Source organism: Peromyscus maniculatus, chromosome 3 (assembly GCF_049852395.1).
Source record: "Peromyscus maniculatus bairdii isolate BWxNUB_F1_BW_parent chromosome 3, HU_Pman_BW_mat_3.1, whole genome shotgun sequence".
Lineage (NCBI taxonomy): Eukaryota > Metazoa > Chordata > Mammalia > Rodentia > Cricetidae > Peromyscus > Peromyscus maniculatus.
Window position 1 is genome coordinate 142944492 of NC_134854.1, and position 27335 is coordinate 142971826.

The window sequence follows — 27335 nt, forward strand, 5'->3', positions numbered from 1 at the left end:
ACCGCCCGCCTGGCTCAAGAGTGTTTCTTTGGTACTGGTTTCAGAGTCAGGGCATGTTTCCTTGGTTCTGGGTTTGGGGATAAAGTGTTCATTTTTCTGACTCAGGTCCCAAACCCAGGCTGTGTTTCTTTCCCTGGTGCTGTGCTCCAGGGCCAGGGTGCTACTGTCCTTCTCTGTGATTGGTTGGTTTCACAGGTCAGTTGGCCAGGGCCAAAAATGGCCCTGATCTGAGCCAAACTTTGTTTCTTTCTGCCCAGGTCTGAGCCATCTTTCTCTAGTTCTGGGCTCCAGGGTCAGGGTGGTTTTCTTTAGCTAGCCCCTTTTCTCTACATTAATACTTATAAAATATTCCATCATATTAGTCCATACTTTACTGAGTAGTTTTGTTCATATTTTTTTTGTGGTTCTTGGGATTAAATGTGGGTCTCTTAAATGCTAGAATGTTCTATTGAGCTATACCCTTGCCTGCTCAGTAGTCACCAAAAGTTAAATTTTTTGCCTGTTAAATAAGCGTTTTCTGTAAGAAAGTGAATTTCTTTGTAGGACCTCCTCTTTTTTTTTTTCACCTCTAATATTTATTTATTTGTAGCAAGAATAAGTCAAGTCACCTTTTTTTTTTTCTTTTTGTTTGTTTGTTTTTCAAGGCAGTGTCTCTCTGTGTAGCATTCCTGGCTGTCCTGGAACTCTCTTTTGTAGACCACCAGAAGCTCCCCCTGCCTCTGCCTCCTGAGTGTTGGGATTAAAGGAATGTACTGCCCCACCACCACTGGGCCATAAAAGTTGTGATGATCTTGAAATGGCACCTTACATTATTATCAACTACATGGATAAAAGCCACTTTTAAGGGCCTTTCTTAAATTAGGCCTTTTTTTTTTTTTTTTTTTTTTTTTTAAGGAAAGCTGAATGAAAGGCATGGGTATTTTTCATGAAATCTCTGCTCATTTCTTTTTGAAAAAAATCATTTTCTTAGTCTTGACCTTGAAATAGAGAGGTCCCCAGAGGAAAGTAAGAATGTTTATCTGTATCAAACTTGCCCTTGAGGAACAGGAAACCATTACTTACTGTTAATGTTGTTCTGGGTATCAGATTAAGGTACCTTGGTGTATTGTATTTAATCCTTAAAACAATAAACTGTGGTTGGTGGCATGTGTGCGCTTTTCAGAAGACTGAGATCCAGAAAAGTTGTGCTGCAGATCAATAGTCTGTAAGTCCAAGAGCCAGGAACTTGGTATGAGTGCTTGATCTCAAATACTCTCTTTATACTGTACCCTACAGGAAGTACTCTGATATAAATTATCAAATATCATAGCAGTTTGTTCATTTTACAGATGAGAAATGTTCACGTGAAAACTAGAAGGGTAACCTGCCCGGGAGGTGGTGGCGCACGCCTTTAATCCCAGCACTTGGGAGGCAGAGGCAGGCGGATCTCTGTGAGTTCGAGGCCGGCCTGGGCTACAGAGTTGAGTTCCAGGAAAGGCTCCAAAGCTACGCAGAGAAACCCTGTCTTGAAAAAATCAAAAAAAAAAAAAAGAAGAAGGGTAACCCACATTTCAGGAAATTGCCACTGGTATTCTTTGATATTTTGTGGGTATTTTAGAATGACTCCTTTTAATTAAATGCTTGTTGTGTGTAGGTGGCAGTTTTCAAAGAACGAGAGCAAAAGGAGATTGAGGCCATGCATTCCCTCAGGGCAGCCAACCTAGCCAAGATGACCATTGTGGACCGCATAGAAGAAGTCAAATTTTGTGTTTGCCGCAAGACAGCCAGTGGGTTTATGCTGCAGTGTGAGCTCTGCAAAGACTGGTTCCATAATAGTTGTGTTCCCCTTCCAAAATCGAGTTCCCAGAAAAAGGGATCCAGCTGGCAGGCTAAAGATGTAAAATTCCTTTGCCCTCTTTGCATGAGATCTCGAAGGCCCAGGCTCGAGACCATTCTGTCACTCCTGGTGTCCCTTCAGAAGTTGCCTGTACGGTTACCTGAAGGAGAAGCACTTCAGTGTTTGACAGAACGTGCCATGAGTTGGCAAGATAGAGCACGGCAAGCCTTAGCCACAGATGAACTGTCCTCTGCCCTGGCCAAACTCTCTGTGTTAAGCCAACGTATGGTGGAACAAGCAGCTCGAGAAAAAACTGAAAAGATTATCAGTGCAGAACTCCAAAAAGCAGCTGCCAATCCAGACTTACAGGTCAGCTTCTAATTTGCCTTCTTGTGTTTCACATGGTAGTAATTGTCAATTTGTGACTAGTAAATTAAATGTATTTTAACTTGTTGACTTAAATAGAAAAGCAGCTATAATTGCCAACTGTTAAATGATCCGTAGCATCGCCTTCCTTCTGCATACACAGCTTTGCTTTTCTTCCTTTTGGTAAAAATTCAAGTCATTTCAGTGAAATACTATCTGAAAATATTCAGGTAGACTGTAGCATCATGTATTTTCTGCTAGCTTCTTTTTAAGTAAGTTAGTTACATTTTGTTGATGTTAAAGCATTTATTAATTACCTATGTTTGTTTAGTCTGTTTGTCTGTTCATCTTTGTTGTTTAGGGACACTTACCTAGTTTCCAGCAGTCTGCTTTTAACCGGGTGGCGAACAGTGTGTCATCTTCCCCCCGCCAAACAATGGACTACGACGATGAAGAAACAGATTCTGATGAAGATATTCGGGAGACATATGGCTATGACATGAAGGTAATTATGGGGCAGGCAAGGGATGCATATCGGGTGAGTTCTGTTTTTAAAACGGCTGACCACTGATATCTGAGGACTGAGGGTGGAAGAGAAATTAGTCTTCCGTCTGTGATGATGGCAGTTTTTTAAAACTTAAAGGAAAAAGAAAGCAAAACTGAAACTTTAAAAAAAATCTTACATTTGTGGTGAAGATTTTTTTGTTTGTTTGTTTTTGTTTTTTTTCGAGACAGGGTTTCTCTTGTGTAACTTTGGAGTCTGTCCTAGAACTCACTCTAGCCCAGGCTGGCCTCGAACTCACAGAGATCTGCCTGCTTCAGCCTCCGAGTGCTGGGATTAAAGGTGTGCGCCACCACCGCCTGGCGATAAAACATTTTTAGATTTTCTTTGAGTTGTTCAAGTCTGGAGGCTAAAGGTGGAATTTTTTGGTAGACTGTTGTGTGAGACACTTGGTTCTTGCCTCATTACTGCCAAAGAAGATCTGTACAGTATATTTTAAGAATCCCAAGCCATAGGTATGGTGGCCCATACCTTTAATCCCAGCTCTTGGAGGCAGAGAAAGGTAGATCCCTGGTCTAGTGTTCCAGGACAGCCTACACTAGCTACACAGAAATCCTGTCTCAGATTTAAAAGAATAAAAATAAAAAAAAAATCCTAGGCTTGCCAGGCATTTAGCACACCTTTAATCCCAGCAGTTGGGAGGCAGAGGTAGACCTAGTCCACATAGTGAGTTCTGGTGAAACCCTGTTTAGTCAGTCAAAAACTAACTATCCCATCCTAAATGTACTAAGAGTCTTTTGCTCTGGTTTCTTCTTTTTCTGCACAATGTGCTAGACGCTTTTGGTGAGGAAGGGATTGATGCACTGAATGAATTCACCTCTTATGTAATAAAAAACTATGCAGTTGGAGAAATGATAGCTGGGGGGTGAGTGGGTGGGTGGGGCTAAAAGTGCTTAACTGCTGTTACAGAAGACGTGGATTCAGTTTCCAGCACCCACATGGAAGCTCATAATGTCTGTAGCTCTTAATTCCAGGAATCCAGTACTCTCTGCTGGTCTCTGTAGGCTCATTCACACGTGTTGCATATACATTTACACAAGCACATACACATGAATAAAAAGAAAATAGTACATTGCAAGGGGCAAACGGTTAGGTCGTAACAAAAGAAACTTTCTGTAGCATAAGACAACAGGGTACAGGAATGATCTCCCACTTTGAAGATGCTCTTGTTCAGTTAGAGTGAGTACTTTGTGTTCTGTTTCTAGCATGTAATTCCCACCATATTAGAGTAAAAGCAGTCAAGATTAGCCAGTGTTGGTCATGGAAGGTTAGTTTGAACTGTGCAGGTCATTTGTAGTTAGCAGTCTCTGCTATTCACTTAGTTAATGGTTCTGATTCAAGAGTATTGGGTTCTGGACCTAGCCTTGGACTATAAGGCTACAGGGCTGCAACTCTGTGGTATTAGTTTGAAGCACTCAAGTGCTTGTTTTTTGATGGAGGCAAAGTTTTTCTGCTTGGGAATTTCTGCACCAAGCTTTAGTAATTCCCTGGTGGGGACCTACCTATTCTATTCTTCTGTTCTCTTAATAATTGCCTTCCTTACAGAGAGATAGATACAATGTCATACTTTGCCCCTGGTTAGCATTTGCAGGGGTACAGATTGTTTTGTTAGTGATACTACAACTGACTTCAGCACCTGTGTTAGATCCGGTTGGCCTTTCATTAGCACTGTGTGTTAGATGTAAACCCTTTGGGGTTTGCCTAGTAATAACATCTGAATCTGCAGAGAGACCTAGAAGTAGGCAGTAGTTTCATGTGTGACTTGGTTGCTCTGTTAGAATCTGTGCCTATAACCTGGGAGCTTGGTACTCTGATATAATGACATTCTTCAGAGAATTAGGATTCTGTCTGTACTGACTATCTTTTGTTTTGGTTTTTTGAGATTTTTTTTTTTTTTTGAGACAGGAAGTCTTTGGATAGTCCTGGCTGTCCTAGAACTAGCTTTGTAGCCCAGGCTGGCCTCATACTCACAGAGATCTGCCTGCCTCTGCCTCCCAAATGCTGGAACTAAAGGTGTGCGCCACCACCGCCTGGCCAATGGGTTTTGCATGAACATTTTTATGTAGAGGTCTGAAATTGATGTTGGGTGTGTCTTTCTCAGCCAACTTCCACTTCATTTGTTGGTGCAGGATCTCTTGTTGAATCCGGAGCTCTCAGATTCAGCTGGTTATCTTGCCCTCGAGATCTTCTGTCTCCATCTTAAACACTGATAGTTGCCTTGCCCAGTCAGTTGTTTCCTCAGTCCTGGGGGTCCAGATTCTGGTCATCGCACTTGTGCAGCACTTTCACCCACAGAGCCATCTCCACAGCCGTGGGCCAGGAAGCCTTAGGACTTTCTGTCTCCACCTCCCCGTTCTTAGAGTACAGATGTGCTGCCGTATCTGGCTTTATTTTTCTGCATAGATTCTAGGGATCAGACTCAGCATTCTTATGTTTGAGCAGCAAGCATTTTAATGACTGTGACCCATCTCCCACCTGAAGCTACTAATTTTTCTGTTGATTTTGTGTCCCAATGCTTGCTTAAAAAATTTACCATATCTAAAAGTTTATTTTATTTCATTTTTTATGTGTGTGAGTACTTTGCCTGAGAATCAAACCCCAGTCTTCTGCAGGAGTTGCAAGTGCTTTTAGCCACTTAACCATCTCTCAAATCTAAAAATTCTGTGGTTGAGTCTTATGTGTATAAATGTAGGTGTGTGAGTATGTGTGAGCATACAGTTATGTATATGTGTATGTGGATGGGTGTGCATGTATGGGGATGCCAGAAATTGATCTTGGGTATGGTTTCTCAAGGAAGCATCAACTTTATTTTAAATTTCTTAAAATCACATTTGTTTGCAGATATTCATTCACACCATGACACGTGTGTGGAGGTCATAGGACAGCTTGTGGAAGTCAGTCGGTTCTTGCCTTCCACCACATGGGTCTTGGGGATCGGACTTAAGTTATCATGCTTTGCAGCAAGTACCCTTACCTGATGAGCTATTTGCGGCCCTACCTTATTGTATTCCATTTCTTTCCCTTCCCTTTTTTCCTTTTTCTTTTTCTTTTGTTGAGACAAGGTTTTTACTATGTAGTCCTAGCGGGCCTGGAACTCAATATCTAGACTAGGCTAGCCTTGAACTCAATAGAGATAGATCCACCTACCTCTTGATTTTATTTGGGGTTTTCTTAGTGAGCAGTACTTTCTTGATAGCTCAATGCCCAGTACTACTTAGAAAGAAGACACTCTGTGATTAGACAAATCAAACATAGAAATACACTTACTAACAACTAAAGACAACTACTACTACTACAGGAAATAAAATTAATTAAAGTTAAGTGATAATGAAAAATAAGATGAACTAGAACTGTCAGAATTGTAGAAATTGTATATTGCCATTCAACTTCTTTATTGTATTACTTAAGGGCAGTTGGTAAGAGTACGTGGGTTTGAAAACCTTTAGAAGGGATTAAATTGCTTGTGTCTTAAAATGTCACATTTGAACTTTCCTTCTTCCTCTTAAGTCCATTTTATATTTCTGTTAAAAGATCATCAGTTACTAACTTGAGGCTGAGGAGATGGTTCCAGTGGTTAAGAGCACATACTACTTTTGCAGAGGACCTGGGTTTGTTTCCTAGCACCAACATTGGATAGCTCACAACTGCCTGTAATTCGAGCTCCAAGAGGAGCCAATAATTCTGACCTCAGTGGGTACCTATAATCAAATGTACAGTCACATACATGTACACATAATTAAAAATTAAAAAAAAAAATAGGATTCTTGTTAGTAAGGATGTTTTTGCTGTTGGTGTTGGGTCCCCTGGAACTGGAGTCATAGACAGCTGTGAGCCGCCATGTGGGAGTTGGGAATTGAACCAGGGTCCTCTGGAATAGCAGCTGTGGTCTTAACTGCTGAGCCATCTCTCCAGCTCCAGTAAGGATGTTTTTATGGTAATAAATAGATTTGGGAGGTAGATTATTTAATGGTATCTTTGTAGATATTTTTAGTGTAATTTTCTCTTTTGGGCTCAAGTCACTTAAGCTGTGTGTGTGTGTGTGTGTGTGTGTGTGTGTGTGTGTGTGTGTGTGCGCGCTTGTGCATGCTCAGTTGTTACTTTCTGTATTATGTAATATAGTTAATATTTTTTTTTTGCTTTTTTTTAATCATAGTTAATTTTTTTTTTTTTTTAATTTTATTTATTTATTATGCATACAATGTTCTGCCTGCATTCCTGCAGGGAGGAAGAGGGCACCAGATCTCATTACAGATGGTTGTAAACCATCATGTGGCTGCTGGGAATTGAACTCAGGACCTCTGGAAAAACAGTCAGTGCTCTTAACCTCTGAGCCATCTCTCCAACCCCCAATCATAGTTAATTTTGATGTCATGTTTTTAGTGTCTTGTCTTTTTTTTGTGGGGGGGCGGGGGTTGAGACAGGGTTTCTCTGTGTAGCTTTGCGCCTTTCCTGGATCTTGCTTTGTAGACCAGGCTGGCCTCGAACTCACAGAGATCCACCTGCCTCTGCCTCCTGGGTGCTGGGATTAAAGGCGAGCGCCACGGCCGCCGCCGCCGCCGCCGCCGCCGCCGCCACCACCACCACCCGGCTTGTTTTTAGGTCTTAACGTGAAAATTTTCTAAATAATTTAAATTCAAATTTACTTTATGTACATTGGTGTGAAGGTGTCAGATCCCCTGGAACTGGAGTTACAGACAGTTGTGAGCTGCCATGTAGGTGCTGGGAATTGATCCCAGGACTTCTGGAAGAGCAGCCAGTGCTCTTAACTGCTGAACATCCCTCTAGCCCCATGTCAGAAGTTTTTAACCTGAAAGCATTCATTTATAGCTTTTTGCAGATTAAGGGGTTATAATTCTGATAACTTCTCTTTGTTCTTTAGGATACAGCCAGTGTGAAGTCCTCCAGTAGTCTGGAACCCAATCTCTTTTGTGATGAAGAAATTCCCATCAAATCTGAGGAAGTGGTTACTCACATGTGGACAGCACCTTCGTTCTGTGCAGAACATGCATATTCTTCTGCTTCTAAGAGTTGTTCTCAAGGTAATAATTACTCTTGGAAAGGTGTAGGATTGGAGCGTGTTGGCACATGCTTGTCATCCAAGCTCTTAGACAGGAGAGCCCAGGAGGTCAAGTTCTTTCCTAACTAGATAGCAAGTTTAAGGCCAGCCTGGACTACATGAGACCATGTCTTTATAAAAACGGAAGTGAGCTTGGGAAATGGTTCAGCACCAGCCATGCAAATCTGACAACCTAGGTCTGATTTCTAGAACCCTCATAAACATGCTAGCTGCAGTGGCTTTCCTCTGTAATCCAGTGCTGGTGCAGGAGATTGGCTAGGAATTCCAGGCCAGCTAGTCTGCAGTAAGCAGCACAGCAGGAAAACAAGCCCCTCAACAAGGACTCTGTCAACAAAGACACGGTCATCTAACCCCACATGCCGTGCTGTGCTCACACGGTAAATACAAAGTAAGCAAATCTGGTAGAGTGTTTGCCCAACAAGTGCAGGGCCTAGGTTTGGTCCTCAGCACTGAGAGAAAAACAAAAAACGGGTCTGGAGAGATGGCTCAGTGGTTAAGAGCACTGGCTGCTCTTCCAGAGGACCTGAGTTCAATTCCTAGCACCCACATGGTGGCTGACAACCATCTGTAATAGGATCTGATGCCCTCTTCTTGCCTCAGGCATATATGCAGAGCACTCATACATAAAATATAAATAAATAAGATTTTTTAAAAAATTATATATGTGTAGAAAGTAAGTTGAAACAGATAGAAAGACATTATTAATTCAGGTTGTTAATCCCTCTTGAATACATACCTGATTGTCACTTACCAAAAGAACTTGAAAACATTATTGTGGTTGGAGAAAGTCCAAATCGGGTTTTCATTTTCTGTCATCAGATGATAGCCTGAAAAGGTAATAAAATTACAGAGTCCTAACTAGGAAAATGGTATAGGTCTCGTAGTCACATTTGTATAATCTCTGGCAGACCTTCACTTACCCTCTGCTTGAGCAGTACCAACTGAATCTTTAAAAAAAAAAAAAAAAAAAATTCATGCTGGCCTTGGGTATTTTCTTTTGTGGAGTTTTTTTTTGGGGGGGGGTGTTTAGAGATAGAGTCTTACTCTAACTTTAGCTGGTTTAATCCTCTGTTGGCTTCAGACCTACAGCAGTCCTCTTGTATCAGCTTTCTGAGTGCTGGGATTACAAATGTGTGCCACTGTACCTGGTCGGGCTTCAGTATTATGGGGTTTGTTGTTTTGTTTTATTTTGTCTTAATTTTTTTTTTCTTTTTAAAATGTGTGTGAGTGTTTTACCTGCTTGTATGTATGTGCACTGTGTCTATGCCTAGTGCCTAAAGAAGTCAAAAGAAGACATTAGATCCTTGGAGCTAGAGTTATGGGTAGTTGTAAGCTAACCATGTGGGTGCTGGGAATTGAACCTGTATCTATTGCAAGAGCAACAATATTTTTAAGTCAAACGTCGTTTTGCTATTCTTAATTGTTAGAAAGTTCTTTCTTTTGGTGAATGTTTTCTCAATGATGTTCATTTTTCTTCTACCCAGAGAAAATAAGTAATACTTTATTTCACTGCTCTGGATAATGACCTCTAATTCCCAGAGATCTGCCTGCCTCTGCCTTTAGTTCCTAGTGCTGGGGTTAAAGGTGTGCACCACCACCGCCCTGTAAGAACCAGTTTTACACTGTAAATCAGCTATTGAGGGTGGCCCTTAGAATTTTAGCTTCGTGAGGGGTGGGAAGTGTATATGTGCTCGAAGGCATAGGGTTGATGTCGGGTGTTTTCCACTATCAGTTTCAGTCCTGGTTTTTGTGACAGGATCTCTATTTGAACCTGAAGGCCACTGATGGACTAGATGCGCTGCCCCGGGGATTTTTAGCTGTCTCCATATCACAGCCCTAGGTTACAGTTAGAGTTGCCAACTGCCATACCCAGCTTCCTGGAGGGGGGGGGGGGTGCTGGGGATCCAAACTCGGGTTCTTATGCTTGTGTAGCAATACTTTGCGCACTGAGCCATGTCCCCAACATCCTATATTCATTTTTTTTATTTCATTTTTATTTTAAAGTCTGATAGTACATGCTTATATTCTAGCTACTTGGGAGCTTGAAATGAGGGGACCTTTTGAAACCACTCTAGGCAACATAATAACTTTCTTTGGGAGGGGGTTGTCCCCCCCCCAAGCAAAAACATGCAGAAAACCCTTTTTTGATAGTGATATAATGAATTCAGTTATCTAAATTTACTATAGAGGGAGAGGTAAATTCCTTTCCTAAACATTTACTGTGAAAACATCTGTGTACCATTTCCACTTCTTTGTTTCCTGATGCTTTGGGGAAAGGTTCAAGCACACCAAGGAAGCAGCCTCGGAAGAGCCCTTTGGTCCCCCGAAGTCTGGAGCCTCCAGTGTTGGAGCTGTCTCCTGGAGCAAAAGCCCAGTTGGAAGAACTCATGATGGTTGGAGACCTCCTAGAAGTGTCTCTGGATGAGACACAACACATTTGGCGGATTCTGCAGGCCACACATCCACCCTCAGAGGACAGATTCTTACATATCATGGAGGTATGGGCTTCATACTGACTTCAATAGTGATTTTTTTAAATATATTTAACATGTCCATGTTCCTTAGTAGTATCACATATACTGTCAAAGGGATGGCTGAGTGTGTAGTAATTTGGCAGTCCTGTTCTCTTATTAAAGCAAAAATATTTGTTCGTGTGTGTGTGTGTGTGTGTGTGTCTGTCTGTCTGTGTCTGTCTGTCTGTCTGCAGTCTGTCTCTATGTCTCCCCCCCAACCCCCACCCTACCCCCACAGGGTTTCTCTGTATAGTTTTTGGTACCTGTCCTGGATCTCGCTCTGTAGACCAGGCTGGCCTTGAACTCACAGAGATCTGCCTGGCTCTGCCTCCTGAGTGCTGGGATTAAAGGCATGCGCCGCCATCTGGCCTCCTTTGTTTTCTTTATTGAAATTTTATATAATAGTGCTTTTATTTCTGCTTGAAAAAAAGCAAGAATTAAAAAACAGTTTAGCCAAGTATCATGGCAGACTTATAAAACAGAGGAAGTGGAGGCAGGAAGATCAGGCAATAAAAGTCATCCTTGGCTACTTTGAAGCCAGCCTGGGCTACAACAAACAAACAAAAATCAAGCAGTTTAGGGGCTAGAGAGATGACTCAGTGTTTAAGGGAATATCCAAGCACCCATGTTGGATGGCTCACAACCACTTGTAACTCCAGCTCCAGGGGATCTGAAGGCCCTCTTCTCTATTTCAAAAACCTCTCAGCTTATAAGCATATATCCACACAGAAACACATACATACATACATATGATTTTAAATGTCTCTTTAAAAAAATCAAACAGTTTTAGAACAGTTGTCTTAGAACTGGATATATGTGGTAATTTTTAGAAGGTGGGGCTGGGGAGATGGCTCAGTAGGTAAAGTGATTGCTGTGCCAATATGAGGACCAAAGTTTGGAGCTCTAGTACCTATATTAAAAAACAAACAAACAAAAAACCTAGGTGATCTTGGCCATTAAATAATCCCAGTGTATGAGAGACAGGCAGGGAATCTTTGGAGCAAACTAGCTAGTCACACTAGCCAAAACGGTGAGCTCCATGTTCAGCAAGAAAGCATACCTTGGTTTGTATAAGGTGGAGAGTGATTGAGGAAGACACAGATACCGACTTCAGGCTTCCACACACATTGGAACTTACATATATATGTATACACATGCCAAGGTGTGTGCCTGTGTACAGGGAAAAAGGTAAAGGGATGGTTAACAGAACTACATGAGTTGGAAAGGAGAGTTCACAGTCATGTACTACATTTACATTAGCAGTTTGTATTTCATAATGGTGTTACATCTTCTTTGATCATGCTAGGATTATAGGCATGAGCAATCCATTCCTGAATATAGGGTTGGTATTATTTTTTATTATTTTTTCTTCATTGAATGTTCTCTCTCAAAGGGGTCTCACTATGTAGCCTCGACTGTCTTTGATCTCAAAGAGATCCACCTACTTCTGCCTCTGGAGTGCTGGGCAGTTAAAAGTGTGCACAACCGTACTTGGCTTAATCAGGTTCTTATTTATTTTCTTTTTTTCTTTGAGACAGGAACTTTGGCAGTCCAAACTTTCTGAGAAGCAAAGGATGACCTTAACCTTCTGATCTTCCTACCTCTACCTCCCATGTGCTGGGGTTATAGGCACACACCCCCTACACACACATCTGGTGTTATGGTATGCTGGGGATCAAATTCAGGGCTTTATGAATGATCTACCTGCTGAGAGATGGCTCAGTGGCTAAGAGCACCGTCTGCTCTTTCAGAGGTCCTGAGTTCAATTCCCAGCAACCACATGGCGGCTCACAGCCATCCATAATGAGATCTGATGCCCTCTTCTGACCTGCAAGCATAAATGTAGGCAGAACACTGTATACATAATAAATAAATAAATATGAAAAAAAAATCTTTGGTGCAGTGGGTACATCACAAGAGCTATCATCTTACCTTTTTTTTTTTTTTTTTTTTTGAGTAGACCACTTGTATTATGTACATTCATATTATATTTTGGGACCTGGGAAGTTGAGACACACTCATTACATAGACCAGGCTGTTCTTCAGCATCCCCTTGCCACTGCCTTCCAAGTGTTGAAATTACAGATGTGTACCGCCAATGCCCAGCTTCCCACAACTCTGTAATCATCCCAAACAGGAAATCTGTACCATTAAACAATAAGTCTGTTTCCTCTCCTTCACCTCCTATTCTACTTTTTGTGTCTACTTTGTTCTAAGTGCCTTACAGAATAGAATGGCACTATTTCTTTGAAGTTTTGCATTAAAATTCTGGTTAATTTTATATTTTTGAAGGATGATAGCATGGAAGAGAAACCACTGAAAATGAAAGGAAAGGATTCTTCAGAGAAGAAACGGAAGCGGAAGCTGGAGAAGGTAGAACAGTTTTTTGGAGAAGGAAAACAGAAGACCAAGGAGCTAAAGAAAATAGATAAACCTAAAAAGAAGAAATTAAAATTAAATGTGGACAAATCAAAAGAGCTGAACAAATTGGCCAAGAAGCTAGCGAAAGAAGAAGAGAGAAAGAAAAAGAAAGAAAAGGCTGCTGCAGCCAAAGTTGAGCTTGTGAAAGAGAGTACGGAGAGGAAAAGAGAGAAAAAAGTGCTGGATATCCCCTCAAAGTATGACTGGTCAGGAGCAGAGGAGTCTGATGATGAGAATGCTGTGTGCGCAGCTCAGAACTGCCAAAGGCCGTGTAAGGACAAGGTGAGGTGCAAGGGCTCATCGACGGGTGTGAAAGAGCCAGAGCTAATGATGCTTGTGGAGATGTGTGTGTAAAATGATAACTATTTGTGATTTCTAGGATTTGGACTTCTAGCATCATTTTTTCTACAGTTTTTATAAACCATTTTAAATAGTGAAGCTACTTAAGTGTGCCTAGTGGAGGAAATGCTTTCTTTTAAGTCATTTATTAGAGATACACCGAAGGATAGAAAAGTCCCTTGACACTCTTGGCAAGCAGTGTATTTCATACACAGTGTGCAGGTCAGACTTCAAACCACTCTTCCAACCTCCCTTGGTGTGATTCAGAACTAGATGGCTGGTCTATTAGCCACAATAACCTGAAAAAAACCCATGCTTAGGTTACTCACACTCTAGATGAAGGATACTCTCTTAAATAGAATATGATTTTTTTAAGCAAATAATTCATACTCTTAATGGTATTCTTAGAATTTTTCAGCCTAGGCTAGTAGATGGCTCAGTGGTTAAAGGTGCTTGTTACCAAGCTTGACAATCTGAGTTCATTCCAAGGACTACATGAACTAGCTTCCTCAAGTTGTCCTCTGACTCTCGTATGTGGACTGTTATTTTTATTTCATGTACATGTAGTAACTTTCTTAACTCTAAGTTTTAAGTACAGTAATTCTGTGTTGGCTATTTTTTAGGTTATAGTTATGTTAATTTCTGGGAGAAATGGACAGACTTAATTGGGGGGGAGGATCTCAATTCTTTACGTGATTGGAAACATCTTTTATTCTTCCTGTCAAGAGTACTAATAAGGAGCCATTGTGGCGGTACACATTTGTAATTCAGCATCTGGGTGGCAGAGAAAAGGAAGGTTTCAAGTTAGAAACCAAGTTGGGCTACCTAGTGAGATCTTGTCTCAACAATAAATCTTAAAACCAACAATGATAATTTTAAAGGGCTAGGGAGAAAGCTCAGCTGTGAAGTGCTTATATCTAAGGCTCTGAGGACAAGAACCTATATAAAAGCTGGGCGTCACAGCCATGTCTGTGACAACAGCACTGAGGCAAAATGGGGGGAAAGGGAGGGCAGATGTGGAGACAGGTGGAGCCCCCAAACTTGCTGGACACTCTTGAGCTGCTTGCTGAGCTCCGGGTTCAGTGAGAGATCCTGTGTCAAAAGTGAGGTGGAGCAGTAGAGGAAGATAGCTGCTGTTGACCTCCTGACACCACACGCACAGTTTATGATTTTGAGTGTATTCTCAGACCGTTCATTGTTTAGAATGTGAAATATTCCTCAGCTTAAAAACGAAAGATAGGGACCGGGTGGTGGTGGCGCACGCCTTTAATCCCAGCACTCAGGAGGCAGAGCCAGGCAGATCTTTGTGAGTTTGAGGCCAGCCTGGGCTACAGAGCGAGATCCAGGAAAGGCACAAAGCTACACAGAGAAAAACAAAAAACAAAACAAAACAAAAGGAAAGATAAATAAAACCACTGTTTCTTGAAGGGGGTGCCCCTTCAGCCTTCTGAATTTAAGTACTTAACACAATTTTAGAGCCTGAAAGGGCCTGAGAGGTCTCTTGTTCTGGCTCCTCACATTTGCATATATGATGTGACCAAACGTACAGAACTTACTAGTGGTAGAACCCCAAAACCTTTTAAAAGCTAACCCTGACTCTTTGACTGTTCCAGACTGAGGTTCTCTAATCAGGTTTCCAACTCCTGAATAATTTTTTGTTTATTTACTAAACAGGCTGATGGAAGGTTAGCTTTTCTTCTTTGGCTATGAAAATATTAGTAGCTCATTGCTGTTAGATCTTTCTTCTCTCTTCTTCTTTAGCTAATTTTCAGTAATTTCAGTGCTAACAATATGTCAGTTCACTGATTATCCTGTCCTCTTCCTTCAGCATGCAAACACTACAGGTACTACCACCCCATTCACTATATAATTAAATATAAAATTAACTTATGAAAAAGAGAGAACATTGTCTGTGAAGACATTTCATAACAGGAAGTGCTATATAAGTGTAAAGAGGTAGTCATTACTTTTAAATGAACCATGAAATTTGTTCCTACAATAGTTGGTATTTGTGTGGGTACATTTTCATAAAACATAGATTTAGCTACATATTCAGGGAAAATGTCTATATCAAACAGTTAAAGATGAGCATAATGTATTTTTCCCCATCATTAGCTTAAGTGAAATAAATTTAATGTTATATTTCTCTGTTAATTCTATACAGATTATTTCAGATTATAAATATTTCATCTGCAATTGCTATTTTGCAGTTTATTTCTGGCACTAGTTTTACTAAGAATTTCCAACTTTTTAAATTTGTAGTTAAGTGTCTAACATATAATATATAGCTTCAGAAAAGAAAAACACTTTTTCAGGAAAATATCATGCAAATAAGAAAAACCTCAGAGTTCATTGGTTTTTAGCTGAATGTCCCTTCATCATTTCTCCTATCAGTAATGGCTGTTATTTTTTCTAAAAATAGAAAAATTCAGTGGTTACTTGAATGTTCCTAACTTCGGTTTCAAAACAACTTACAAAGAGTAAAGAAAGATAACACCAGAGTACTGTGAAGGGTTCTGAAAGGCTGTTTCTTCCATCATTTATGAAGTTTGAGCTAAAATTAATTTTAAAACAGTATAGAGGTATTTCAGAAATGTTTCAAAATCCAGAGAAGCCTTTTCTCCCTGAAGTCTGCTCCTGTATCTGTCTTTGTGTTAACAGTGAAACATGTTTAAAAGAAGAAATTCTTTTAGGTTAATATTTGAGTAGCTTTTTTTATTTTCAGCATTAGAATAAACAATCATAGTTGAGCATGGTGGTGTATGGTTTAATCCCAGAACTCAGACAGCAGAGTCAGGCGGATCTCTGAATACGAGGACAGCCAGAGCTACATAGTGAGACCCTGTCTCACAAAAAAATAAAAAAAGAATAATCATTTTACATACGATGATATACTGTTTCCCTCTTTTCACGTTCCATTTCTTTTCTCTCTAGATTATACTGGAATAAAACCCAGGTCCTTAAATCCGTAAAGATACTAGGCAAGCATTCTTAGCACTGAGCTGTTAAACACTCAACCTCAATATATTACTTAACGTGTGTGTCTGTGGGGGCGGGCCGGAGGGGGGTGTTCACATGGTAGTCAGAGGACAGTAGTCAGTTCTCTCTCCACCGTGTGGAATCCACCCAAGACATCAACTCATATTGATTGTCAGGCTTGGCAGCAAGTGCTCTTCCTACAAGAGATCTTTCTGGCCCTGTTTCTCTTATATCTGAACACAGTAACCTATTTGTACTGTATTACTAGATTTTTACTGGTTAATTTATCAGCTCATAGGTGGTGTAGGTTTTTTGTTTGTTTTTAAGATCCAGGGTCTTGCTATGCTACCTGTAAGGCTTCAAGAGATCCTCTTGCTTGCACCTCTCAAATTAATGCGACTTGCATTTTGGAGGAATTAGTTAATTACTATTTTTTTTAATTTACTGAATGATGAAACCCTTTTCCCTGAACAGTGAATGAAGGTAGGTGTGACTATTAGAATGTAGAATGCAGTTAGCCAGATTCCACGCTTAGGAACTTTTAGGTTACTGCATAGGTTGTCGCCTCTCTCAGAATTGTCTGTGGTTTCAGTTGACATTCTGAACTTTTTTTTTGCTTGTGATCCTGTGGGGCTTTTCATATGGCAGTGGAATTCAGATTGATTGTTCATAAAGGAATTGTTAAGTGAAGGATACAGTTTTCCTTATTGTATTATCAGGGTAGATTGTTCCATAAATAGAAGGCTGCAGTAGAATCTGTACATCAGTGACTAACTCAAGAAAAATGGTATCTTTTTTGAAATAGTGGAAGAGATAGAACAGGAAGATACTTCTTGTCAAAATCACACAAGAGAAAATACTGCTTTTTCTTTATTTTTTTATATATATATATATATATATATATATATATATATATATAAAACTTTATATATATATATATAAACTTTTTGGTTTTTTGATTTTCCAAGACAAGGTTTCTTTGTGTAATAGCCTTAGCTGTCTCAGAATTCACTTTATAGACTAGGCTGTCCTCAAACTCGCAGAGATCTGCTCACCTCTATTTCCCAAGTCCTGGGATTAAAGGCATACACCACCATGCCTGACTCATGCCTTCCTTACTTAAAAGGAAATAATAAATTTAGTTTTTAGAAACTGGAAGCCAGTGGGTACAGTGAAAAATTTAAAAACCATAGAATGATTTTTTTTTTTAAGGTAGCAAATATTTCTAAATTGGTAGCATTTTTTACTATGGACTAGCATAAATGTTTTGATTGGATTAATAGGGTTAGAGGTAGGAGTGAAGGAATCTGTTGGTTGGAGTAGCATCATAAAACATCATAGTAGCTGGGCATGATGGCTCACACCTTTATTCCCTGCACTTGGGAGGCAGAGGCAGGCACATCTCTGAGTTCAAGGCAGCCTGATCTACAGTGTAAGTTCCAGGACAGTCAGGGCTTCACAGAGAAACACTGTCTTTGGTGGGGGGTTGGGGGGGAATCATATTATCCCAAATCTATGCAATTCCATGAAGCACAGGTCATTTTTCTAATTCCTTTATAAGCTCCAAACACGTAAAACATGCATCTTTAGTTCACCTGCAATGGTTAGCAGTTTATAAATGTTTACTTTCCTATAGCTCCTTTATGTTTACTTTATTCTACAGCCTGTTATCTCCTAACTTTTCGCTGGTTATAGCAGGGTCATTTGTGATCTGTTTCTTAACTATACTTTTGCTTTCTTCTGAGGCAAAACATACAGTTACAAATAAATAGAATTTAGTTTAGGTGGGAGTAGTTAAGTTGCTCTGAACTTACAGGAAGCAATATCACAAAGAGACATCAGTGGTCTGAATCATCTAGAATGTCTTCAAGTCCACACTCAAGTTCTAAGTGTGTAGTTTCCTTTAATAAACTTAAAACTTTGCCTCTGAGATCCCAACATTGTGAAGGCTAAGACAGAGGATCTCCTTTGAGCCTGGTGGAGTGCTAGACCGAAGATGAAGTTTCAGGCTAGCCTGGGCTACACAGTAAGACTATATGCCTAAGGGGAACACCTAGAGAATTTGATTATGGGAAGAAAAAAAATTTTTTAGAAAAATACAAATATTTAAGAGTACTTAAAATAGAAATGATAAAAGTTAACAAAAGCCAAAGGACAATATTTTATAAATAATTTTTCCATCTTTTATTACAAGTCCAAAATTACTGACATGATTGTTGTAAATTTTACAAGCTACGGAAACATTTTGAAAACCACTCACTTTCCCTGAATAAAACTTACTTACCTAGCCAAGGCCTCTTTTGTTCTCCACTGGCTGTCTGATAAAGTTCATGGTTTTAAGTGGCTTCCTGTATCACCACCACAGTGATCAGCCTTTGTATTGTGAAGGAGGAGAACTAACTCTTTTCATCTTGATAGAATCTTGTCTACTGTGACATTGAGTGTAAGAACCATAATCGCCTTCCAAACAGAAAAGCCTGAAGTTACACTACCTTGCCTTACTGAAAACACCAAGGTGTAAAGTCACCAAGCCAAAGTCCTTTCCTGTCTCCTGTAGTCACTGTAGGCCCTAAAGGATCAGTGTTGGCCTGGCATCTGCCACTGACACTTGTCATTTTTTCAGACTAATTTTAAACCCCAAAGTAATCTATTGACCTGTGTCTTTGACTGTTGTAATTGGTTAACTTGTAAGATTTGACCTCTGATATTTGCTAACTTTTTATAGGGAGTTGTATTTGTAACGGAAGAAGAGAAGAATAAAAAATAGTAGTTTTAAAAGTGGCCTATGTGACTGCTTTTCTAAAAAGGTATTTAATGCTCTTAGTACTTTGGCTTATCTCTTTGAAATAAAGCTAATCCACAGGATTGCCTCACATTGTTGTACTCTTCCTTTTCTTGATTGTTAATTGCATTGTCTTAGAGCCTAGAAACTGTTAATATTAGCTAAAACTACTTGGCTGCTCTATTAGAAGTTTCTTTTTTTGTCAAGTATTCCCCAATCATGTTTCTGCCTCACACGGAACCCCAGGTATTCATGAGGTAATAGAGTACCTAAGAGGCCTAATTTTGTGGACACACTATGGTAAACTATAATTTGGGGGTATTAACTTATCAGCTTCTTTCTTTGAAAAATAACCCCATAAGAAGTCATATCTATCTCTGGATATCCCAATTGTTTGCTCTCCTTTAAGCCAAGAAAGCTCTTTGGTTTGCTTTTATTCTGGTCTTACTGTTACGATACTAAACATTTCCTAATCTTTATCTTCTACAGGTAGACTGGGTGCAATGTGATGGTGGCTGTGATGAGTGGTTTCATCAAGTTTGTGTTGGTGTATCCCCAGAAATGGCTGAAAATGAAGATTACATCTGTATAAACTGTGCAAAGAAGCAGGGGCCAGATAGCCCAGGCCAAGCACCACCTCCTCCCTTCATAATGAGCTACAAACTTCCAATGGAAGATCTTAAAGAGACCAGTTAGCAGATGCTTGGTTAGCTTGCAACATGGGGGGAAGTGGACCACATTGAGACCTTACTCATCAAGCAGAGTGGTTTCGACCACTCAGAATGTTGTTTCCAAAGATGAATGGACTTCAGAGAAAGTCCTCTTAGTGCTGGCTTCCTCTGTGCATGGATTGTGTGGGCTACATTCTCAAATCATCCGTGCAGAGGATGTCTTCTTGGTACAGCAGCCAGTATTTTAGCTCTTGACTCCTTTGAGTATGGTTTGCTACATTAAGAACAGGTTCTTGATGGAACTCTTGGAAGGCTGTGTGTCATTAACACATTGATGTGCTTAGTGGGGCACATTAGGGGTGGCTTGTGACCAACTGAAACTAGTTGTAAAAGGTTACAACCTACAGGTGGTGCCATCAGAAGGCTCTGGTTGTTTGAATCTCCTTAATTAGGATAATTGAACAGGAGTCAGAGTACAACTTTTTCCATAATTTACTGGCATTTAAGTCCCACTGATCCAGCTAGGAGGAGCAGGCCAAAGTTATCCCTTCTAGAAGTCTCGGGGTGGCAGTGCAGTCTGTGGACCTCAGCTGCTTGTGCTTATTTATACCAATAAGAAAATCCTCCAAAAGAGCCCCTTACTTTCTTTAGGAGGATATCAGCAGGTTAGGAAATCTGACTAGACTGGGTTCCGGGAAGAAGGATTTTTTCTTATTTCAAGGCAAGTTAGCCCATTGGTTTGAGAAGTCTGTCTGGGTCTGTTTTAGAGAAGAGAGGTACATGGATCCAGGTTTCTGGAGGGAATAGGGATGACTAATGAGAACATTTTACTGAGCCTCAGTGATGCATGCTTATCTGGGAAACCCTCATTCACAAGTATTCCAGACTCCACCATGCTTCAGGCATGGCCATGAGCAAGACTGGCAAATAACAGCTTTTGCCTTGCAGCCCTAACCCTGATGCCTGTAGTTTCCAACATAGCCCCAGAAGATGTTGATGAGTAACACCATGGCTTCATCAGAGGATATGGGGTTATAGGTCCTCTGGGTGGGAAGCTGTTTTAGTAAATCCGTTTTTAAAAAGAAAGAAAGACTTGTTTTTACTTTTTTCTAAATGTCTCTGACTACTGACTGTTCTATAGATTATTTTTCCTTTTTTAATATGCATATATGAATATAGATATATATATATATATATATTTACTGTTACCAGCAGCGTATGACAGAGTTTGAGCATCAGAAGTCCATTTGGGAGCTTGCATTTTCTTTCTGCTTTTTGATAAATCCCATTCCTTCCTTGTAGTACAAGGAGTTAGCACTCCCTTCTCCATTCTCACCTAAACATATCTTCCACTTTTCTTCTCTTGGAATAGATAATATATTTCCTCCATGTCGGGACTTGTCCCTGTCTGTTGGGCAGCTTGGTCTTACTCGAGTCAGTGCTGAATGTTTTGTATGTTTGAAACTATGGTGCTGTGTCCTCTCCCCCTGTCCTGTCCTGTGTTCTTATAAAGGTGTTAGGTGTACTCTGTAAACTCGACTAGAAGGGGACTAATATATTTTAAAGGACAAAAAAATTTTCTAAAAATATTTTATCTTCACTGTCCTGTGTTCTTTATTTTGGTTTAAGAATCTGCAGTTTGACTTAAACTCATCAGTTGTCCTCTTCAAGGGGGCATTGAGCAAACCTAGAAAGTTGGTGGTTTCTGCTCCCCATTGCCCCGGTCTCTTTGGTTTTTTTTGAGACAGGGTTTCTCTGCGTAGCTTTGCGCCTTTCCTGGATCTCACTTGGTAGCCCAGGCTGGCCTCGAACTCACAGAGATCCACCTGGCTCTGCCTCCCGAGTGCTGGGATTAAAGGCGTGCGCCACCACCGCCCGGCCTTGCCCCGGTCTCTTAAGGAAATGTCTTCTAGTAACTAGAAGTGAGATGTACTGTCCAGTTACAGACTGTGTGGGTATGAGGGTTACCTCAAAAGGCATCTTAAAAAGAGAAAAGGTTTTTCTTACGAAATGCCTTCTTCCCAAGTGCTAACCAGGCTTGACCCTGCTTAGCTTCCGAGGTCAGATGAGATATACACATGCAGGTGGTACGGCTGTAGGTACAACATCCAGTTTCTGGTTTATACTACCTACTTTTTGGTCTCTTCACTTATTAGCTAACATTTGAATATCTTGACCAGTTATGTGGTTTGAATGTGTTGTGTTTGTGTTTTGAATTTCCATCTCCATGTAGGTGTGAGTAGCAGTTACAAATTAATTAAATAATTAGTTAATTTCATATATTTTGTTTTACCAAACTATGAAGATTATCATTTATGAATTTTATTTGGTTGAAGTTATAATGAAAAAAGCACAATATTTTTTTTTTTACCTTTTTGTCTTTGTAAAAGACTTGAAATACCTGTGGTTTAAAAATTGAGTGTACTCCCACCCTTCGGAAATTTAAAATGTAAGTGATGGAATTCCAGAATGCATTTAAAAAATTGGATTTTCCTTCCAATTAACTGTTTTCCATTAACTGTTACCAGAACAGAGAGCCATGAGGATGCTGAAAGGTGTCTGTTTGGGGAATAATTTGTGTACTTTGTACAGTGTTTGTCCATTGGAGACCTCAGAAATAGGCAGTCTGTACCTGTGACTAGCTGCCTGTCATCTTCTGACATTTTGAAACTTTAAATATATAATTTAATTGATTCATTTGACTCTTTCTGTACTTATTTGAGAAATTTGATTTGTCTTAACCATGATTTATGCCAAACTCAAAAGAATATAATAGAGGGTCTGGGAAGATGTTTCAGCAGTTAAGAGCACTGACTGCTCTTCCAGAGGACCCAGGTTCAATTCTCAACACTACATGGTGGCCCACACCATCAGTAACTATAGTTCCAGGGGATCCTACATCCTCTTCTGACCTCCAAGAGCACTGCACACGTGTGCACAGACATATATTCAGGAAAATATTCAAACACATAAAATAGAAGTAATTAAATTATAAAATATTCTTCTAAGGATATGAGAGAGAAACTAGCACTCTACCCATACCACAAATTTAAAAAAAAAAAAAAACCTATAGTTTGTGAGTTAATAAAATAAGAGTCATCTATTTAAGGAAAAGTAGATGTTCTAATGTAAAACATTGTTTCATGAAAATTACAACTAACTCCATTCTTCTTCTGTATTGTTTGTTTACATTTTGTATTAAAACTTGATTTATGTTTCTCTTTCTGTCTCCTCAGAGTTGCAGTTCTTCATTATTAGTGTTTTGACTTAAACATTTAATATTTTTTTAAAACTATTTCTCACTGCCTTCATTATAGATATTTTGACAAAGGTAACAGAATGAAAACAAGTTGAAGCCTGTGGAGTATGGTGATATACACACTAATCCCAGCATTTGGGAGGCAGAGGCAGGAGTTCTTGGCGAGCCTCGTCTACATAACGAGTTCCACTTTAGCCAGGGCTACATAGTAAGACCCTGTCTCAAAAAATAGTAGTAGTAGTAGTAGTAGTTAAGTCTTTGATAATTCTTGACAGGGCAGTTCTTGTCATTAGAACTGTACGCAGTCCCCGTATTCAGAAGTATAAGTGGCAATAGTTACCTAACAGTCCCTAGTTAAGGAGAAGAGGTATCGTCATCCTCTCACAAAATTATTTCACTTCTGTGTTCCTGCAGAAGCCAGGTGGTATGTGGGGGTGGAGAGACGTGGCTCCCTCACTAAGCTGCTGTAAACCAGTGTGGCCTTTCTGACTCTTGACTTGTGCCTCAGTGAGATATGAATTACTGCATGTCACACTTCAGAGAACTGGAAGGCGAACATTAAGTCTGTGATTGTCTGTGATAAAAATGAGCCAGACACAGCCAGACCCTTAAGATTAGCCTGAGTTCACTAGTGCTTCCCCTCTGTCTCTGCTTTGTTCTCAACAGGAGTCCAGGAAACGTCAGTTTTTTTAGTTTGCTGGATGCAGTTCATGTAAAGACACTGCTTGTCAGCTGGGTGTGATGGATGGCACACACCTTTAATCCTGACACTGGGAGACAGGCTGACTGGTTTACATAGCATGTTCCAGGACAGCCAGAGCGGCATGATAGGGAAAACCTGTCTCAAAAAAAAAAAAAAGAAACTATTTGTCAGTGATTTAATTCTGTAGTACATCTGTGTGTCAGCCAATAAAGTAGGAAAAGGAAGGAAATTAAGAAAGCCTACCTTTCAAAAAGTTAAGAAAGTCTACTTGCAGGAGAAACAATTTGGGATGAATTTTAAAAATTGCAAATTGTAGAAATTTTAAGTTGTTGAAGCCCCATATAACCTTAAGTCCAGGTCCAATAAAGTTTCACATGTGAATTAGCTTCATGTGTGTAGAATGTTGCTTTTGTGTTAGGTCTTTGAGTACAGCACCTTTCAAACCTGTTTCTTTAAGCCAAACCACACCATTACTTTGTTTGAGTAGGGATTTGCCAAGTGGTATTTATAGCATAAGAGGGGAAGAATGAACGTCGATGTCTTTGAAATTGGAGTATTCTCTTGGCCTGGATCCACGCACCCCTGTGCGGCATAGGATGTGCGCTGAGAAGACACACCATCATCCTCTCCCTCAATAATGTGTTTGTTGAAACAATATATTTTAAGGACCTGAACCTCCCACTTCCATGCTCATTAAAATTTACCAGAGTTATTGATGGTAAATTACAGAAATAACTTGATTTCATGATGTTTGAGCATGGTCTTTTTCTTTTCTTTCTTTCTTTCTTTCTTTCTTTCTTTCTTTCTTTCTTTCTTTCTTTCTTTCTTTCTTTCTTTCTTCTTTCTTTCTTTCTTTCTTTCTTTCTTTCTTTCTTTCTTTCTTTTTTGTCTTCTAAAATAGTGGTAAATGTGGCTAATTTTATTACATCTAATTTTTTTCCATTATGTGTCTGTGCTCAGATTCCTCATCCCAACTCTCAGCCCACCCCATCATTTGTATTGGTGTGATTTCAAATGGTAACCAAGTAAAGGTAAATTCTGAGAATGAATACTGAAATATTGAGGAAAATTAGCCAATAACTGGGAGCCGCAGTTAGCCTGGGCCAAAGCTGTTTCTAATATTTTACTTGTTATCTATAACATAAAGAGCTAAGCTGGAAGAATGACTTGATTGGTGGTGTTAACCTGTTATCACTGCTGAGAAGTGGGGTATGTGTTTGTTTGGAATGGGGTGTAAAGAAGTAGTTCTTGATGATTTTACATGTCTGTTTTGTTTTTTAAGATGACCTGTTTAGCACAAGCTTGCCTGTTCTCCTTTAACCTTGGATCCTCCTGCCTGGATATCAGGCTTATACCACCCCACTTGTCTGTCCTGTTTTCATTAAGAAACCATAACCAAAAGACATCCTTCCTTTTCCCACTCTCAAATAGTGGAGATTGTACATCCACCACTGAGTTATGGTCTCAACCAACTTTTTACTTTTAACATTAAGTTGCTCAAGCTAGCCTTGAACTTATTCTGTAGCCCAGACGAGCCTTGTGCTTTCATGTCTGCTCCTGGCTCCCGTGGTAGTTAGTGATAGAAGCCTACACCACTAGACCTTTATTACTTTTGGTTCTTAGACTTACTGCCTTTGCTGAGAACCAACAATGGGGAAAAAAAGGGAATACTTCTTTTTTTCCTTTGGCCTTCTAATGCGCACAAGTAATTTAAACCCAGGTTACCTTAGTAGAGTAGATGACACTGGGTGGTGGTGGTGCATGCCTTTAATTACATCACTGGGGAGGCAGAGGCAGATAGATCTTGGAGTTTGAGGCCAGCCTGGTCTACAGAGTAGGCTCCAGGACAGCCAGGGCTACACAGAAAAAAACTCTGTCTCAAAAAAGCAAACAAAAAAAGAGTAAATGACACTTTTTTTTTTCTTTCTGGAGCTGAGTACCAAACCCAGGGCCTTATGCTTGCTAGGCAAGTGCTTTTACCACTGAGCGAAATCCTCAGCCCGTAAATGACACTTTCCCCTCCATTGCCAAGACCACCAGATTGTGCAAGTGTGGTTGACAGATCATTGCTGAAAATGCTAATGCCTGCAGTAGTATTGCTCTCTGGTAGCTTCAGGAAAGAAGTGTGTGGTTCCATGTATGTGTTGGGAGGAGAGCTGGTGAAAAGAGGAGGGGGGGAGACCTGGTTATCTCTTAACTTGTAAAATGATTTCGAAAGGTGTTTGAAATTAAGTTGACAAGTCCTGTCCGACTTGTGTGGTATTCCTTGTTTTAGATGAAGTATATCTTGGGGACTTCACTCAGTAGTTGACAGGGGGAAAAAAAGATCCAGATTTTCTTCATTTTCATCACTAAATGGAAAGCCACATGATAAAAGTAGAGAAAAATGCAAAAGAACATAACCAAGTATTATGTAAATAAACTCCTGAGTGAGCAATTGTGGAACTATTATTTCTCATCTATTTGCTCCATAAGATATATTTCTGCTGTGATTTAATAGGAAGGAAATACTTACAATTTCTATAAAGGAAAGTTAGATGTGAGTTTTGAAACTGGATTGTGTATCTTCTCAGTGAACAAAAAGGCACTGAGGAGCCTTAGAAATGAGGGGATGGTTCTGTGTGCTAAACTTTTACTAAGGAACCTTTTTAAGTTGTCAGGGACTTATAGGTGAAGTTTAAAAAAGGATTTAGAAGTAAGATAGTTTGGACTTTAACTCTATGTGTGACCTTATGTTGGATATGGAAGCATGGTTTCCTACCATTTGTAGGTTAGTTCGGGTGAATCCAAAGGGATTTGAGTTATCTTTCTCCTTGGCAGAATATGACAGACAAATTTAATGAACATGACTCCCGTAAGAGATTATAGGGTGTAAAGAAGGTGTTAGAGCTTAAATGATACAGATCCCTACTTAATGATACAGGAATTATTCTGTAACCTTTAGGAGGGAAGTCATTTGTAAATGGCGATGTCATAAGGAAATATAGAAAGATTTCATACTCTTTCAACCCATGTTGACTATCCCCATTCTACTTGTAGAAAGATGTGTCTTAGCTGTTGGTCAAAGACATATCTTAGAGCTCGCTGGTAGTCATCCTCTGCTTGGCTCTGAATTTTGTAGAAGCATTTCCACGTGGACCCCAAGACTGTAATTCTGTGTATTAATTAAGAGCAGGGATGTTCTCCTAAAATGTGCATGGTACTCTTCTTATCTCCACATGGTGTTTGTTTGTACATCCCATGAGAACAGGTCAGCTGGGTACAAGCAGCTCTTCTTTCTGATTTTAGCCTGCCATAGTGTAATTGGCCTTGTTAAGACAAACAGCTTATCCCTGACCTTCGGAATCCACTGCACCTAGCTTTTATTGCTCTTAGGGAATCAAACTGAAGTCCTCCTGCTTGCACAGTAAGTACCTTACTCACTATGACATCTCCTCAATCCATTGGCCCCTCTTTTATATTGGGTATCTCCCACTGTTCATGTTTCTCCTATGTTAATATTCTTTCTTGAGTTCATCTTAACTGTTTCCTGCTTTCTCTTTCCATTGTAGCTAAACTCTTTCAAAATCCAGTCATTCCTCATTTATAGCAATCTGAGATTTACCTTTGCATTTCACTAAAGTTATTCCTACTAAGGTCATCAGTGAACCCTATTGCTAAGTCAGTGGACATTTGGTTCTTCTCCAACCATGACAGTTGTCCACCACCACCCCCCAAGAACTTTTTGTTGGCCTAGTCACTAGTTTTTTTGTTTTTTGATTTTCCTTTACCTGCTTAAAATTGGGGAGTCTTCTCTGTATCCTCTGCTTTCCTAATGACTACTTTTGATGAGGTGATTCCCAAGTCT

At 39.9% G+C, this 27335-nt stretch overlaps 1 protein-coding gene across 2 annotated transcripts in view; it reads left to right on the forward strand.

The window, feature by feature from the left end:
* Kdm5a (lysine demethylase 5A) overlaps nt 1-20616 on the forward strand; it is a 90277-nt gene extending 69661 nt beyond the window's left edge. Inside the window, exons 23-29 of one of the 2 annotated variants that reach the window (XM_076567811.1) lie at nt 1634-2185; nt 2544-2687; nt 7624-7783; nt 10099-10319; nt 12627-13037; nt 18799-18880; nt 19345-20616. In XM_076567811.1, coding sequence (XP_076423926.1) covers nt 1634-2185; nt 2544-2687; nt 7624-7783; nt 10099-10319; nt 12627-13037; nt 18799-18840 — 1530 coding nt within the window. In that variant the 3' untranslated portion in view covers nt 18841-18880; nt 19345-20616. The remainder of the gene's footprint in view (nt 1-1633; nt 2186-2543; nt 2688-7623; nt 7784-10098; nt 10320-12626; nt 13038-18798; nt 18881-19344) is intronic. The other variant, XM_006992262.4, reaches the window with a different exon arrangement.
* Nucleotides 20617-27335: the final 6719 nt, after the last annotated feature.